This window comes from Hermetia illucens, chromosome 1 (assembly GCF_905115235.1).
Source record: "Hermetia illucens chromosome 1, iHerIll2.2.curated.20191125, whole genome shotgun sequence".
In the NCBI taxonomy this organism is placed as follows: Eukaryota; Metazoa; Arthropoda; class Insecta; order Diptera; family Stratiomyidae; genus Hermetia; species Hermetia illucens.
Genome location: NC_051849.1, coordinates 1593835 through 1611841, shown reverse-complemented (window position 1 = coordinate 1611841; position 18007 = coordinate 1593835). Strand labels below are relative to the sequence as shown.

The window sequence follows — 18007 nt, the reverse complement described above, 5'->3', positions numbered from 1 at the left end:
GCTTCATTTGCATAGATCTCGGCTTCCTCGAGAAGGCGTGCAACAACCGTCACACCAATATCGTCCGCGAAACCAATGGAGGCCACACCAGTAGGGAGGTCTAGGGTCAGTACCCCGTTATACATAATAATCCACAAGAGTGGCCCTAGGACAGACCCTTGTGGAAGTCCGCATGTCGTTTGGTAGGATTTCATTCCTTCATCTGATTCGCAGCACAGAATCCTATCGATTAGGAAGTCGGCAAGGATACGCACCAGATACTTCGCTACGCCTAAGTTAATTAGGGACTCAAGTATCTTGCTCCATCTAGCGGAATTGAAGGCATTCTTCACATCAAATGTAATCACTGCATAACATTTGCCCTCGTCAAGTGCGGTCTTAGCTGCGTTAGCTACTAGGACAAGTGCATCCGTTGTAGACCTCCCATTTCGAAAACCGAACTGATTTTCGGAGAGACTGCCATCCTTTTCGGCAATTCGAATTAATCTGTTATTGATTACTCGTTCGAATAGTTTGCCAGTATTACTTAGAAGGCATATCGGCCTATAGGACCAAGCTTCACCCAAAGGTTTGTTTGGCTTGGGACTAGAATTAATTTCTGCTTCTTCCATTGTGTAGGAAATACTCCTTCTTTAAGGCATGTGGTGAACGCCTCGGCAAACATATTTGGAGCTATTTTGACTGCTGCCTTCAGAGCTTTATTGGGGATGCTATCCAAGCCAGGTGCTTTATTTCCAACAATTTTATCCGCAGCTTCGAGGACCTCCTTTTCGCTTACCATGGGAACTTTGGCGGTGTCTATCTCGACAGTGGGAAGGTTAGCGGTACTCACATTATGTGGGAAAAGATCCGTTACTATTATAATATATTTCATCAAGCAGAGTAGGGGAAGAGATCGGTGGGGAGCGTTTGCCTTTAAGTTTTGATATTACGGTTTTATAGGCGCCACCCCAGGGGTTCGTGTCGGCTTCATTACACACTCGCTTAAAGTGTTCGCTTTTACTTTTCATGATGGTCACATGTAGTTGCTTCCGAGGGTTTTTATATTCTTCATGTAATTGCTCATATCCAGATCGGTTTCTATTTCTCTGACTGCGCCTTCTGGCCTTGAGGCAGGCCTTGCGGCATTCTCCGATTTCAGAATTCCACCAAAAGTTCGGAACTCGCTTCTGTGATACAACGTACCTTGGCATGGATGCGTCACATGCTCGTCGCAACTTCTCGCCAATCTGCAAAGCTTTATTTTCTGCGCTTCCTTCAAGCGCTGTATTTTGCTGCAGAACCTGTCCGAAAATCTCCTCGTCAAGCCTATTAGCTGCCCACCTTTCAGCTCTCGTCCGAGACCGTTTCATTCGTTTTCCATGTCTGATTTCAAAAATGATGGCCTGGTGGTCGCTATGTGTATATTCGTCACTGACATACCACTGCAGATCCTTAGCTAAAACATCGCTAACAAAAGTGACATCTATCACGGACCCCATTTCTCTCTTACGGAAAGTGTTCACGCATCCAGTGTTAGCCACTATAAGATTCAGACGAGAAAGAGCTTCGAGTAATATTCGTCCTCTTGCGTTCGTTTCTCGGCTACCCCATTCTTCAGCCCATGCATTGAAATCTCCAGCCACTATCTTAGGACTATGGTTTTGTGCGTCTGTTGCTAGCCTCTCCACCAAAGAATGGAACTCCTCTGTCGTAAGGCTTGGAGCTGCATAACAGCTGTAAATATATATTCCGCCTATTTTTGCTCTAGTGAAGTCATTCTCGAGGATCTTGGTGGTTCCTTCTATGGTCCGATTTCCGCATGTCCATATCGCTGCCTTTCCGCTCTTATCCGCGCCCCATACTCCACTGTCTAGGTTTTTGTACTGCTCGCAGATAATAGCAACGTCGATTTTGTTTTCGAATATCGTCTGGGAGAGCAGGTCCTGAACCGCTTGGCAATGGTTCAGGTTTAGCTGTAGGAACCTCATTTGCCTATAGTGTTGATCGCTTTCCTATACACCGGACATGTGCTGCTGCCTGTGACATTGGCGCTGTCAATGTCGTTTATTTACCTGCAGAACAGACAATTGGGTTTTTCTTCGCAGGCTTTTGCAATGTGGCCTTTATTTCCGCATTTACGACACAGGTCGGACCTATCGTGAACGATAGTACATTTCTTCGGGACGTGCCCACATTCCAAACACCTGAAGCATCTTTTCAGAGTTATCTGCTTTCGTAGTCGGCAGACGACCTAGCCAATCCGAACTTTACTGGCTGTGATAGCCCTTTTGGCCGCTTCAAGTGTTAGGCTTATGGACGCAGTTTGTGTGCTGCCATATGCCTTCGTCAGCCGTAGAATATCTCGCTCCTGGACCGATCGTAGCGCTTGACAAATTTCTTCCTTCGTTGTGATCTCGTCCAAGTCTTTACACTCAATAACCACACGATTTTGACGGAGCTTCACTTCTGCTGCCTCACTCAGTGACGACTCGATTTTTTTCTGCAAGTCTTCTGACTTGTTTTCGCCTGGTTTGAATTCCAGCAATAGGTCGCCCTTCTGTGTTCGCCTTATGCGGTTCACACTTTACCTAGCTCCATTAACGAGGTGTCTGTTTTGATCTTGCACAGAATATCAGCGTACGTAAGCTCACTTGTTTTTGTTATTATTAGTGCATCGGGCCTGCTTCTCTTCTGCAGCTTTTTCTTCTTTTCCACCTTAATCCAAGTGGAACCCTGATTACAGTTACCGTCTTTCGCCGTAGGGTCTGGTAGTCTTTCGCGAATTTGCCGTGGAGGCGTTTTCTCCATTTTGCGTTTTTGGCTACGTCGACACCTGATCCTGTACACCACCCTAGGCTGTAGTCATGACTACCAAATGGTATCTCCTGTTCGTTGCCTTGATGTCCAAGTGTTTGTTGCGTTCCTTAATACATCCTCAGTATTCCTTCCTATCCGGGGTGTATATTGCGGGTAAGAGGGCCTATTTTAGTAAAGCTACCAAGCATACGGTCCTTCGTTATCAGAGAGTTCGACACCATTGTATTGCCTTCAATCATGAAGAATACCCGCACGAAATGAGAACTACATGCATCCTATCGTCGTTATTCTCAGAAAGCAGTTTTGTGTGAAACAAAACCTCATTAGTACTGAGTCAATGTCTGTCTGTCTGTCTGTCTGTCACACACGATTTATTCGGAAACGGCTAGATTGTCACGAAATTTAGTGAGAACATGTGGTCTTTGCATTCTTTTACATGCAGCAAGTAGCGCTATTTTATGTTCAGTTTAAGGCGGGCACAATTTTTTTCACAGAAAGTGACTCTGTGGAATATTAGAGGAAAGGGCTCAATTACTACTTTTTGAAACTGATTCGTTTTTAGCCATATACGAATGGCAAAATGTGCGTAAAAAATGTCTCACATAAGATAAACCTTTATACCTGAAGCACAAGCTTGAAATAGATCTTGGCAGACCTTGCATAGCCAGGATGTTTCCGTGGTTTGTTCTTACAGTATTTCGTAGTTATTTCGGCCATAATGTTGATGTCCGTCGTCAGAGCATTGAAGGGCTTTGTATCTCAGTGCTCCTCTTAGCTAAGCTGTAGTTTCACCAGGGGTCATTCCTAACCTGCAATTTTCTCCAACGTTAGTTTATGATAAAGAAAGAAACTTGTTTTCGAAAGATAGCCAATTTACCTCTGCATCATCATTAGGGATACTAAAAGAAAATATGTACTTTAGGCCTCGTAATAAAAAAAAATATAATTATAATAATAAATTAGCTACGGACTGTTCCTATCTTTCGACCAATATACTGGTCCTTTTTCAACAAAAAGTGTCCAGTCTGGTGTTGAAAAAATTACTGAGCTAGGTTTTAAGGTCTTCTGTTCGTTATTCTTGGATCTATAGGGAGCGGGAATGATGTCGCAAGATAGATGCTTAAGAACCTCCCGTTCGAGCTCTTGAAGTACGCCTTTGACGACTTGGGCATCAAGAGCCTTACGGTTGTCGTGAAGCAATATGGTTTGACCTTGTCGATCGGATCTCTCCAGGTGAATTGCTTGGCAAATTCAGAGCTAATTGTTGACCTCATGGTTTTTTTCCAATTATTTCCACGTCCTTGCACGCCTCTGTGCTAGCCAGGCTCGGGAATGTGTGGGGGCTGGGGTCCTTTGAGCGCTTTGATCCCTCACGCTTCATTACTACAAATCAACGTGCGTGGGTCCGCACTGGATTCCAAAATAGACATTAATAGGGACTTCGCGAGGGCCTATCGAATGAAAATCAGAACGCGAACTAAAATTGGAAAGTAGAAAAAAAAACGGCTCGACCGCGCGCGTGGAGCCGTAAGTCTCGGGACCCGAGTGCCGCGATCAAGGAGGTGAAGATCCACGACGGATCACAGTCTCAATTATTGCCTCTTCCGCCTCAGATCTTGTATGAGCCGCGGCCCTTGAGGCTCTCACCCTTCCTTGACATCCTCAGGCCAGTTTGTCATGTTTGAGGATGTCCCTTGAAATAGAGGTTCTGCGGGAGCACGGAAGAAAAAAAAGAGGGAGGAAGTTCTCAAATCACGCTTGATTTATACTCGATTCATTTTATATTAAAAAGAAAAATAAATTATAAATATGTAAAAATAACATTAAATTATTTAATTATTTAATTTAAATTATTAAATATATTAAATTATTTTTGTTTTTCTTTCTTATGGTCTCAGTTGTCCTTCCGATTGGTTAGCGTGTAGTGGCGGGCAAGACTCCCCGCAAATTTCACATCAAATGGAGCCGCTTTTATTTTTTTGACTTTCTTCCACTGTTCTCTGCCCAAACAAAGACTTCCCAGCCTTCACTTCCCGTTTCTTTTTTTTTTTAATTCACTGGGCATTTATCCGTTAGTACTCTTGTGAAAGATTTGAACTAGCCTTACTCGCGGGCACCCTTCCACTCCTGCTCTTTTTCGCCCTTTATAGCCGGGCAAGATTATTCTATATCCTTGAAGGCGAACCGCGCACTATATAAAAATAACTTTTATAACTTGACGATTCCTTATCGAACAAAATATGTAACACTTGGCAACAGGCAGGCGTATTGCTTAAATTCTTACAGAAACGATTAATATATTATGCTAGAATCCGCACGTTTCTTAGTTGTTCAAAATCCGTCGTTTCTTACGAACGAAAATTTTTCCGGAATTTCTCCCCAACGTTCGAAGATTCCAACAAATACCGTCTCCAAAAAAAACAAAGCACTCTCGTTTCTTCTCTGTTCCAAAACTCTAGTCCTCTACAAACGACAATTTTTCCCGAATTTGCACCAACGTTCGAAACTTCCAACCATTCCAGTCCCCCAAAAACAAAGCATTCCCGTTTCTTCTGCCCTCCGTTTTTTTCTTTCGCACCGCTTCGCCTCTTCTTTGTTCTTGCCGCAACGCTTCATTTGTCGCTACATTGCCTTCAACTCTCTCTAGGCAATGTTGCGGCAACATGCGCATGCGCCTGCGGATGCGGCAAATCATTCGCCTCTTGTCAAGATCAGTTCGCCCGAATGCATTCAATAATGTACAATCTGCGGCGAACATTAGGGCAATTGCACATTATTAAATGCATTATTTAAGCAAATTAATTAAGAAAGAGTCGGATGAGATTCCGCTCCTGTCGCGCAGCCGCGGTCACTATAATAGGTAGCAAATATATCACTATGTACACTATCCTTCGGCCTCAATAAGCTTCGCAATATCTTTAGGGATCACGGCACGATGTACTTTTCAAAGTATATTTCTCTCATTCTCCTTGAGCATGCCCAATGAACATACCGAATCTAAGATGACGCTTAACTTATTTTACTTAATTGCATCTAACGACAGGTCATCCTCCTTGATCTTGAGAAATTTTCCTTCTCCCTTTGGTTTGTATTTAAACCTTCTCCTCAGTCGCCAGCAATTATGAGGTTTGGAAACTCTTCTAACTCCATCGCTGTGGCTCTGGTAAACCAGACTATTACCGTGTGTACTTTTGGTACTGCGTCTTGGCCTCACAAATTAGAAAGTATTGTGGTAAACCATTATGGGGTGTCCTCCGTCGCACAGTCTATCAGTATTAAACCTGATCGAAAACATATACTGCAGAATGCATGTTTGGTATTCCATCTTTTATATTTTTGCTGAAATATATCTTTTTGTCCTTCAAAAGTGAGTATTTGCGCCGGAAATGACATGGGTAGAAAAGTCAGTAGCCCGTGGAGGAGCATTCCCCTTTTGTGGGCGCATTTACATTTGTTTCTCTTCCTATGATTGACTGCTGAACGCTTGATTCTTCCCTGAGCCTTGCTGGGGTCTTCTTTCAAATAGCATAGATAACATCTGCCTCAAGCGGCTCTGAGTTCTAAGGTATGGTACCATTCACTAGGAGGCGTAAGCTGGATCACCTGAAAGCCATAACATTACATTATATGGAGGTGAAACGAGAAACAGAGGTCAAATATTTGGGAATCACGCTAGACCAAAAATTACTCTGGAAGACACATGTCGGAAACACTTGTCGAAGAGCCAGGAGGGCTCTGATGACTTTCAGATCCATAGCAGGAAAAAAATGGGGTTGCAGCCCGAAGATACTACTTTGGATATATACTGCAATAGTAAGGTCAATGATTACCTATGGAGCGGTAATCTGAAAGAACCCAACTCAGCACACAAGCCAGGGAATTACATAAACTCCAAAGGCTGGCTTGCGTGTGTATCAGTGGGGCAATGAGGACATGCCGAACGGCATCCCTGGAGGTCCTTCTGGGATTAACCCCTCTCCATTTGCACATACAGATGCAGGCAAGGAGATCAATATTCAGCATGGCCGGTAGTATGAGTGAGGCGGGAGCTGCCTAAATCGAAGGACGATTGATATCCTTTCTAGGCGGTATCCCGAATTACTGATACCGAGGGACAACATGACAACGAGGTTTCATTTCGATAAGAAGTTTGAAACACGTTGGAGTAACAAGGCAAACTGGGAGAGCGTGGCTGCGACATACGACTTAAACCAGTAACTGATTACTTGGTACACTGACGGATCCCTCACAGCAGAGGGAGCGGGTCCCGGTGTCGTTGGTCCAAGGAAAATTTACTTTGAGCCAATGGGCAGATACACTAGCATATTCCAGGCAGAAATATACGCCATAGACAAATGTGCCTCCTTTAATCTGCAAAGGAACTACAGGGGGCAGAACATAGCTATTCTCACCGATAGCCAAGCAGCGATCAAGACACTTAGGTCCAACCAGGTGAACTCTAAACTGGTATGGGAATGCTTTGAGAGACTGAATACACTCGGCTCGTCCAACAAGGTCTGGATACTTTGGGTTCCAGGCCATGCTGGGTTTGGAAGGCAACGAGGCAGCGGATGAACTAGCCAAGAAGGGAGCAGGGATGCCTTTACACGGGCCAGAACCCTTCTGTGGAATCGGAAACGGTTTCATGGCTTTGAATCTAAGAAACGAAGAGAAAGGGTTAAGAGAACTATATTGGGCGGGCCTACCAGGGATGGAGCAGTCCAGGGTGCTTATTGGGGGATACGAATCCATGCGTACAAAGGATTGCTTAAACCTCACCAAAAAGAACCTCCGAATCATAGTGGGAATTCTCACTGGTCATTGTCGGCTGAACTATCACCTAGGGATATCTACGGACACTGCCTGCAGGTTTTGTGAGGAGGAGGACGAAACCTCTATACACGTCCTGGGACAGTGTCCGGCACTTGTGCAAAGTAGGTCGATACATCTGGGAGAACACTTAATACCAGATGCAAAGCTGAAACATCTGGAAGTGGGGAACATACTAAAGTTCCTAACGGTTACAGGCCTGCTTGAGATACTATGATCAACAAGTACACTATAACCAGTAAAAGGGGCACAATAGTTCTTCAAGGACGCGGTGCGACTTTCCCTTAACAGAATAATAATAATAAGGTATGATATACCCACCTCAGAAATACTTTTGCTTGTCCCTGCCTTCTATTCACTGATCCTTAGGGGTATTCGATGCTGAGCTTAACTTTTCAGCTTCTCCCATTATAGGGAGGCCATCTGGCTGTTAATATTCCGGAGATATGCTTCCATCTAACAACATAATGCACCAGTTTGCGTGCTAAGTAGGGTTTCACTTTTTTGTTGATTTATTATTATTTTGACTCTTATTTAATATAGTCATTTGGTTCCCAAGAGTAGGGAGCCACCACTTGCATAGTAGACTAGGCTTATAGAACGACTATGTAACACATCCAATTACCCACGACTATAGACTACCCAATGGGCACAATTCGCATAACAACCTCAATTGGGAGAAGTATTTTTGGACTCCTCAGAGAAGATTTAAGGTGTTTTATTAAAATGGGATCACCTTGTATAGAACTTCGCTTATCACCAATTCAGTAGCAGTTTTAAATGACGAGAATATTTGGCTCCTGGAAAGGTATATTTCGAATCAGCCAATCCTCTGGTTCTCTATTTGGCCTTATCTAGGGGCCATACTAGGACCCCAAAATAAAAACCAAATTTCTTTTGTCTTGAGATATTCTGGATTCCCCACTGCAGAACTGGGTTCGGATTGGATTTGGGTGTGGAATTGGTTTGGGTAGGTCTGCGGTGAACAGGCAGAAGAGGGTAGCGGAGGGGACTGATCCTTGAGGGATGCCAGCCGGACTCGTATATGGGGAAGAGAGGTGTTCACGGAGTTAGACTTGGGATTTCCGCCCATCAAGAAAGCTAAGAATTAGCTTGCAGAGGTGCGGATGGAACTGGAAAGCTTGTAAGCGAGTCCTTATTGCCATACGGAGTCGAAAGCCTTCTTTATGTCGAGTAGACAGGCTATGGTCGGTGCGCTTCAGTTGAGGCCGAGGAGGACGTCCGATTTGAGCACGAGTAGTGCATGCTCAACCGAGTGTTTGGGTCGGTTGGCGAATTGGAGCTGTGGGAGTGAATGTTTGAAGTCACAGTGGTCGTCGCTAATGAGTTTGATGATCCGCTCGAATATCTTGGCAGAGGATGAGAGGATTGAGATAGGCCTGTCGCTATCGGGATTTAGAGGATTTTGGTTCTTTTTTGGGATATGAACAATTCGAGCATTCTTCCAATCTGTTGGGAAGTGGGCGTTGATAAGGCAGTGGTTGATGATGGAGGACATAGTGGGAGCAATGCTTGGGGCGCATTTCTTGAGGACTAAGGAGGGGATTTTGTCAAGTCCAACTGATTTCTTGTTTTTGGAGGCGGCGATGGCCGCCCTGACGGAGTCTGGACTGACAAAGTGAATGGGGAGGATATTTTCTCACTGACTTGGGTCGGCGAGGGCGTGGGTGAAGGGATTTTGTCCGGGTTGGTGAATGTGGTAGAAAGGGTGGGCTAGGAGTTGAGAGATCTTTCTGCTTACCTCGTTATCGAAACTTGGTTCACGGAAGTGGAGGGTGTAGTGGTGGGCTTGGAGGAAGTGGTGAGCGAAGACGTTCACTTTTTCTGTGGGAGGGGTATTTTGGGGTTGGATCGTGTTCTATTGGACTGATTTGCCTAAACGCGGCAGATTCTCCTGAGTTTCTTGTATGTACCAGGGTTGAGTTCGGTGTTGGAGAGGCAGTTCTGGAGATATTGGGTGTATAGGGTGAGGATTCTTTCGCGAATGGACTTGTCCAGTTTTTATAGCGGATATCGGTTAGGATGTCTTCGGCCAGGGTGATTAGGTTGCGAGTTCAAGGGACGGGATGGGATCAGATCGTCCCATACTTGTAGAATTGCCTCGGTGTATTGACGGACTAATAGGTCAATGGAGTCGTTGGGAACTCTACAGTTGGATGGGAGTGGGAGGAGCTGCCTACGCCCTGAACGAAACCGTCATTCAACTCTTTCGTTCTTTTTATCAACAGCATTATTATTATTACCCATTGAGACACAGTTTTCACTCTTTCAAATAACCTGGCTGAAGAGATAGTAATAAACTATCTAAATACACAAGCCTTGTTATCGAAAATACATTTATTAGCACCACACTTAGTAAAAAAACTAATGTAATTTAATCTGATTATTTTTAGGCACAGGCCTTGGGATTCGACATCTGCAATGCTTCTTTCTATTCGCCGGCTTATCTGTTGCCTATGCCTTACGTGTTAATTTATCTGTAGCCATTGTTGCGATGACTGACAAAAATGCTACAAATCCAGAATTCGAGGTAAATAAAAATTATTTCACTTACATTTACCAATATTTGATCTAATAATCAACAGGAGTACGAGTGGGACGAGAAGACCAAATCTTTCATCCTAAGCAGCTTCTTCTGGGGCTATGTAGTCACTCAACTGCCAGCGGGACAGATTGCTCACCACTTTGGAGCCAAACTGCCCATGTTGTTCGGTGTGACAATTTGTTCATTCCTGACAATTCTGACTCCGTGGTGCGCAGCTCTTGGAGGTTGGAAAATGGTGTGTGCTTCACGTTTTGTTCAAGGTCTTTGCCAAGGCGCCATGTATCCTTGCACACACGCTCTACTCTCCAAATGGGCCCCGCCTGACGAGCGAGGCAAATTGAATACAATTTGCTATTCAGGATGCCAGTTTGGAACAGTAATCATGCTGGCGGCAAGTGGAGTTATTGCATCGTCCTGGCTAGGTTGGCCCGGGATATATTACATTTCTGGAGGATTCGGACTCGTCTGGGCTTTGTTTTGGTTTTTCTTTGGAGCCAGCACCCCGTCCCAGTACAAAGCCATTTCGCCGGAAGAACGTGAGTTCATTGAGAACTCGATAGACGAGAAGAAGGACGATTCAGAGCAATTACACAGGACTCCATGGCGGGAATTCTTCACGTCGGTCCCCTTCATAGCTCTTATATTTGTGCATTCCTGCCACGTTTGGGGATTCTGGACACTGCTGACGGAAATACCTTCCTACATGAGCAAAATTCTTGGGATGAACATCAAAAGCAACGCCCTGTTATCGGCCCTACCGTATACTGTGATGTGGCTCCTGAGCTACGTCTTCTGTGGAATATCCGATGTTTTATCCAAAAAAAAGTTGATTTCGTTAACCTTCAGCCGACGCATGTTCAACACAATAGGATTGTGGTTACCAGCGGCGGCATTGATTGGGATGGGCTACGCTACCAAGGAAACCACGAACCTGGCAATTGGATTGCTGGTGGTCGCAGTCGGGGTGAACAGTGCCGTTTACTTGGGATACTTAGTCAATCACATCGACCTCTCTCCCAACTTCGCCGGCACATTAATGGGCATCAGCAACGGCTTCGCAAATATTATGAGCCTACTCGGACCACTCGCAGTTGGCGTGATAGTGACAAATGAGGTAATTATCGAAGTATTAATTTAGATAATTTTCCGACAGTTATTTACGTTAATTCATGGTACTCGTATGTAAATGAGGAGGCACTATCAGTGGAACTGCTGGTGGCTAAAGTGATCAATCAACAACTTTATCTTTTTCGCATGTACGGATAATGAGTGGATATTGACTCACAATTATAAATTTCACAACATATCTAAGATAGTAAATTAGAATGAATTTCCCGAGAAAGTTTTATCATTAATTCGGTCGAATTGTGATGCCAATGACAAGGCAAAAAAAAACCATTACTTCGGGAAAACAAATTTATTTCATTGGCATTGTCGGAAGTATAGGCGCAAATGAAAATTCGTTGACTCATTTATTCACTAATTATAAGTAAGATTGAAACTATTTGCGGCATTGTAAAGTGGCGACTGCACTTATCAGTCGTCGGATCAATAGCTGCAAGACATTTATACACCTCACACAAGAACCGTGGGTTGTTGGTGGGGCAGTCAGGGGCCTAAACTTCCAACATGCTGACCTATTGTATGTCAATGGAAGCGATCGACCTCGCACCTGCATGGTAGTCTTCAAAGACTTCCAGGCTAACCTGGTTAACGACCTATGTGATGGCGACACCACATCGGCTAAGCTAACCATAAAAAGTCAGCAGGGAGATAAAAAGATACTATGGTGCTCTGTATATTTTCCCTACGACGCAGAAGACGTTCCCAGTGGAACATTCATCAGAGCTATCCAATATGCCAAAAGTAGAGGCATGGGGGTAATAGCAGAATGTGATGTCAACGCTCACCACATATACTGGGGAAGTTCGAACATCAATGCAAGAGGATCGAGACTACTGGAGTATCTAGTAGGAACCGATTTGCAGATCTTAAATGTGGGTAATGAACCCACTTTCTTCAACGTGGTCAGGCGAAAGGTCATTGACATCACGGTGGCATCTCCTGACATCGCGGCTCTGATCGGAGAATGGAGAGTATCAAACGATATCACACTCCCGGATCACAGATGCATTGATTTCGTTCTGGACATGGTTTCACCTCCACCCACTCCATTTCGGAATCCGAGGAAGACAGATTGGGTGATGTATCAAATAGAATTGAGCGCCCGAGTCACGATCCCTGGGAAGCGCATCAAATCCATTGCTGGAATTGAGAAGACAACCCAAATGATCACAACTAGCATGAGAGAAGCTTTCGAAGAAAGCTGTCCACTCATGATACCAAAGAAGGGTAAAACACCATGGTGAAACTTGGATTTGGCAAAACAGAGGAGAACGACAAGGATGCTCCTTAATCGTGCTCTGAAGGGTGAATCAAGCACTAGCTGGAATCGCTACAAAGAGGCACAGAAAGGCTCTAAAGAAGAGCATAAGATCGGCTAAACGATCATCTTGGAGACGCTTTTGCGAAGAGACTAACTCTCTTGAGGCAACCCCAAAGCTGAAGCGGATTCTGGCCAAAGAACGTAGCCAGAAACTGGGTTATTTACGTTTACAGAATGGGAAGTACACAGAAAGCGATGAAGAAACGGCAAACCATTTGCTGGAAATACACTTCCCAGGGAGCATCCAAAATCTAATCTCGGGGCCAACAGGTGAATACAGCCTCAACCGAGAGGCTGGAATCTGGTATGCAAAGTAGTATCACTGGAGCGAGTGAAATGGATGGCATCATCCCTGCGCTAGTAATACAGGGAATGGATGCCCTGGGTCTATACATATAAATATATATCGTGCATGCCTAGCACACGCTTATATTCCAATTAAATGGCGGGATGTGAAGGTGCTGTTCATTCCCAAACCAGGAAAACCCACCCACACAGACGCAAAAAGCTTTCGACCGATCAGCCTAACGTCCTTTCTGCTAAAAGGACTAGAAAGACTAGTAGATCGGTTCATAAGGGATACACACATCACATCCACATTGGCCACTTCACCATAGGCAACACGCCTAACAGAAAGGTAAATCTACGGAGACAGCACTCCATGAACTTACGGCGATGTCCATCCATCGGTCGATGGACATCGAAGGTGCCTTTAATTATACCTCATTCGCGGCAATTTGTGATGCGGCAAGACAGCATGGAATCGAACCGCTGCTAATCAGTTGGAGCCTTCACATACTAGAGTGGAGAAAAATCCACATATCGGTCGGCCAGAAGTCTATTGAAGCAGGATGTCTCAGGGGCTGCCCACAGGGAGGGGTTCTCTCTCCACTGTTATGGCTCTTGGTAATGGATACCCTGCTGTGGCTCCTGGAGGACAAAAAGTTTTCGCGCAAGCATTTGCGGATGACCTACCCGTAATAATTACCGGCAAGTCTGCAGACACAGTATGTGACCGCTTGAATGCAACTCTGCACGTAATCCACAGCTGGTGCCTCCGCAATGGACTCACGGTGAACGCAAGGAATACTGGACTAATTATGTTCACTAGGAACGTCAGGTGGGACAGCTATACGTTACCCACCTTAGCAGGGGCAGAAATCCAGCTGGCATAAACAGTCAAGTACTTAGGAGTACATTTCGACTCCAAGTTAACGTGGAAGCATCATATCCAGGAACAATACCAGAAATCCTGCAGATTGCTCTGGTGCTGTAGGAATGCGATAGGTAAGACCTGGGGACTTTCACCTAAACGGATATATTGGATGTATACATCCATAATAAAACCCATTTTGATGTATGCATGCATCGTCTGGTGGCCAAGACTGAACTTTGCTAGCAGCAGGAAGCTGCTAAAGCAGATTCAGAGCCTTGGTTGCCTAAGTATTACTGGAGTAATGAGTACTACGTCGACTGCGGCACTTGAAGCTATCCTAAATTTACTCCCCGTTCGCTTGGAAGTGAAACGGAAAGCGGCCAACAACGCATATAGGCTCGATACCATTGGGGCGTGGAAAGGCGGCCAATCAAACGGTCATGCGTCTATCTGAAAATTCCTTGAAAAACATCCGGTAGCCCTGATGCCGACCGATCATATGGTTTCCAGATTCGTCTTTGAAAAGACATACACTGTCGTAATCACCGAAAGAGAAGAATGGTCGACAAATGGCCATGATCTTTTCAGATTACAGACCTAATAATCTTCACCGACGGGCCAGTCATGGAGGGTGGATCGGGCGCAGGGGTGTTCTCGGAGAATCCGATTATAGAACTGGCCCGATCCCTCGGACAAATGATGACCATATTCCAGGCGGAGATATATGCCATTTCATTGGCAGCAGAAGAATGTCTACGACAAAAATGCGGGGGTTGTACCATTCGAATCTGTTTCGACAGTCGGGCGGCATTATCAGCACTAAATGGCAACAACATATCAAGCCAGTTGGTGTGGAGTTTTCATCAGGTGCTGCTGAAACTTGGCCGACTGAATGAAACATTCCTGATGTGGGTGCCGGGGCACTCTAATATCGCCGGTAATGAGGAGGCTGAAAGACTGGCTCGCCGAGGGTCTGGATCCACAATGGTGGGGCCAGAACGACCATCTACTGTCAAGTCTACTCTGAAGAGTGAAATTGGAAGGATTCACGCAACCGAGTGGAGAAATTTGGACTGTTGTCGGCAAGCGAAAATCCTTGTGAAGGAGCCTAGGGCCACTAGAGCGGCATTTTTGTTGTCCCTTAAGAAGTGGGACATGAAAACCCTAGTAGGGCTTTTGACGGGACACTGCCCCTTAAACTACCATATGCAAAATATTGGGGTAGTGGTTTTGGCTATGTGCAGCCAATGTGAGGAGGAGGAGGAGACGGCCCTGCACCTTTTATACAGCTGACCGTCATCCTCAGATCTCAGACGAAGACACCTTGGCAAGGTTTTCTTCAATGAAGAATCTCCACACTCTCTGCCTCTGGAGAATGTTCTCAGATTCGCTAAAGCCTGCGAACATCGTAGGCGGGAAGCCATTGAATAGGCAACTTACGGGGATAACTAACTAAATTACTGAGAGGGGTGTACAAAGAAAATGTGATTACATATGTTGGAGGAAAATTAAAAAAAAAACCTCCACTGGTTGAAATTTTAATAAAACTTTGAATGGGAAAAGGGCTAGGATTAAGGACGGGGCGTAGGATGGAATACATGCAGGAGGGGCTTGGGGATTAGGAGCTAGGTATTGATATTAAGGATGGGTCGGTTTTTTTGAATTAAGACCGGGAGTCCTTTCCGGTATAGAAGACGACTCTATCTTCAGGATCAAAAGGGTGGCTTTGGGAATGTGGGGGTAAGAGAAGTTGAGGGAACAGATGACTATTAAAAAGAATGTCCTCAGCGTTCTCTGCCTGCATGGCCTGGACCATAAGGAGATGGGAGTATGTCTGATATTTGATTAGGAAATTAATGCCGTGACGGACGAGGGCAGCGTCGATGCGGGGAATTTGACAGGAATCGTATAGGATTTAGTTGGAGATATATTTGGAATGGTCTTCGTTCTTGTAGACCTTGCAGCACTGACGGAGGATCTTCCGTTCCCTCTGGTGGAGCCTTTATATTTGAGACCAGAAGATGAAGCTATGATAGAAGGGAGGAGAGGTTTGATAAACTGCTTATAACAGAACAGCTTAATTTTTTGAGGAGTTGAGACGTTGTATTTGAGAACTGGATATAAGGACTAGTAGGCACCATTTGCACGGTTCAGTGCCTTCCAAATATGGAATACGTGGGAAAGATGGGAGTTCATGGTCACCTCTAGGTAGGTGACTTCGTTGACAGTGGAAATGAGCGTGTCATCGATTTTGAAGAAATGGACGGCAGTTTGTCTCCTTATTTTTGGTGTGTGTTGCTACGAAATACAATTGAATCACACTTTTGGGGATTAAGGGGTAAAGGTTCTATAAAGCTCGTCCAAATAAAAGTTCAGACGAGTTTCGCCGAAGGGAATATCTTAAGTGAACGTGTAAAGGATAAGGTCATCCCCGTGTTGTAGGATTTTTATGGGATTAGGGTCAGGACCCGGTTTAGGTAGGTCAGCGATGAAGACAGAAAACTAGGTAGCTGAAAGGACTGAACCTTGGGGAATGCCTACTGACATATGTATGGGGATAAAAAGTGTTTTTATATGTTGACTTGGGATTTCCACCCATCTAGAAAATTAAGAATTAGCTTAAAGAGAAATTAGATATTGTCTGCTATTGGTAGTTTAGCCTAAAATTGATAGACCAGTAGCTTCCTCCAAACTACAATATATTTCGGGAGCAACTTACCGCCTTCATCAGTAGAAAGCTACTGTTAAAATAAAAATTGTAGTTTGGAGGAAGCTACTGGTCTATCAATGTTGGCTTAAAGAGGTGCGAATAAGAGAGAACTTCCGAAAGCTTAAAAGCGAGATTGTATTGTCCTACGGAGTCGAAAATTTATGTTTGGTCAAGGAGACAGGCTATGGTAGGAGTCTTCTAGTCAATACCGAGAAGAATGTCCGTTTTAAAGACAGGCAGTGCGTGGCCGGCCGAGTGGTTATGTCGGTTTGCCAACTGGAAGTCGAGAAGTGTATAATTGGAGTCGCAGCGTTCATCGATAATGGATTTAATTGTCCGCTCGAAGATCCTAGCGGAGGATGAAAAAATGGAGATAGACCTATAGCTATCGGGATTAAGAGGGTTTTAATTTTTTTTTGTTTTTTTTAGATGAGAGTTATACGAGCACTCTTCCAATTGATCAGTGATCATTCAAGTCAGCAAATCGATTCCTTGACCTCGAGGTCGAAAACCTGGTCGGGGATGTGCAATGTTCAATTCTGTACTTGCAGGATGTTAGCCTTTTCAGGTAGGGAGATGGTTTGGGATAGGAATGCGGTTTGTTGGGCTATTTTTCCCAGGCAAGGATAAGTTTTTCTGATTTCCCTGAACGTGCCAGGGTTCAATTCGATGTTCGAGAGGCGTTTGTGGATGTACTCGGTATATAAGGTTAAAATTCCTTGGCGGATTGACCGATCAAGGTTGCGGATTTCTTCACTGAGGTTAGAGGACAGAAAAAATATCTATTTCAAAATAGTCTGCACCGAATAGTCTTTTTTAATTTGATATCGTCGAGGATACCATTGGGGAGAGAGATAAGGTTGCGATAGTTGAGGAGACGAGTTGAAATTTGTACATTGCATACTTGCTGAATTACTTAAGTGTACTGGCGGACTGTTCGGTCGATGGTGCCGTTAGATACCATGCTGTTCGATAGGAGTAGTAGTGGATCAAGTCTGGGCCTAAGGATCCGGTTAATGAGCTTGCAGTTCGCCTTCTGGTAATCCGAAACTGATGGTAGGACGGGACGAATAGCTATTCCAGGAAGTTTAATACCGAGGATTACAGCATCGTGGTCGCTAATGCAGGGGGGATTTACAGTAATGTTACTGCTAACCTGCTAAAGTGATCCAGATATGAGTGATATTAACCTTTAAGCAAGGTGGGAAGGGCTGGGCTAAAGTGGAAGAGGTTTATGTTTGCATGGGCGATTATTAGGACACGGTGGAGTCTTTCCCCATTTTGGTTCGACCGTGCATCAAACCAAGACTGGTACGTGACGTTGAGATCTCCACCTATTATTAGGTATCAGGCTTTACCTTGTGTTCTTGATTGGGACACGCAAAAGGATTAAATCCGTTGGAAATGGAAGAAGAAGACGGCAGCAACGAAGACAGAGGATGATTGGATTTCAATAGAAATGAGTGTAACTTCGGTTGATTTGAAGCGGTTGACGTGTGG

The 18007-nt window shown here is 44.7% G+C and overlaps 1 protein-coding gene across 2 annotated transcripts in view; it reads left to right on the top strand.

Annotated features, from left to right (window-relative positions):
* The window catches only part of LOC119653175 (putative inorganic phosphate cotransporter), a 40530-nt gene that overhangs the window by 21508 nt on the left and 1015 nt on the right, over window positions 1–18007 (top strand). For both annotated transcript variants that reach the window (XM_038057726.1, XM_038057733.1), the window contains 2 exons: window positions 10044–10180; window positions 10236–11309. In XM_038057726.1, coding sequence (XP_037913654.1) covers window positions 10044–10180; window positions 10236–11309 — 1211 coding nt within the window. The remainder of the gene's footprint in view (window positions 1–10043; window positions 10181–10235; window positions 11310–18007) is intronic.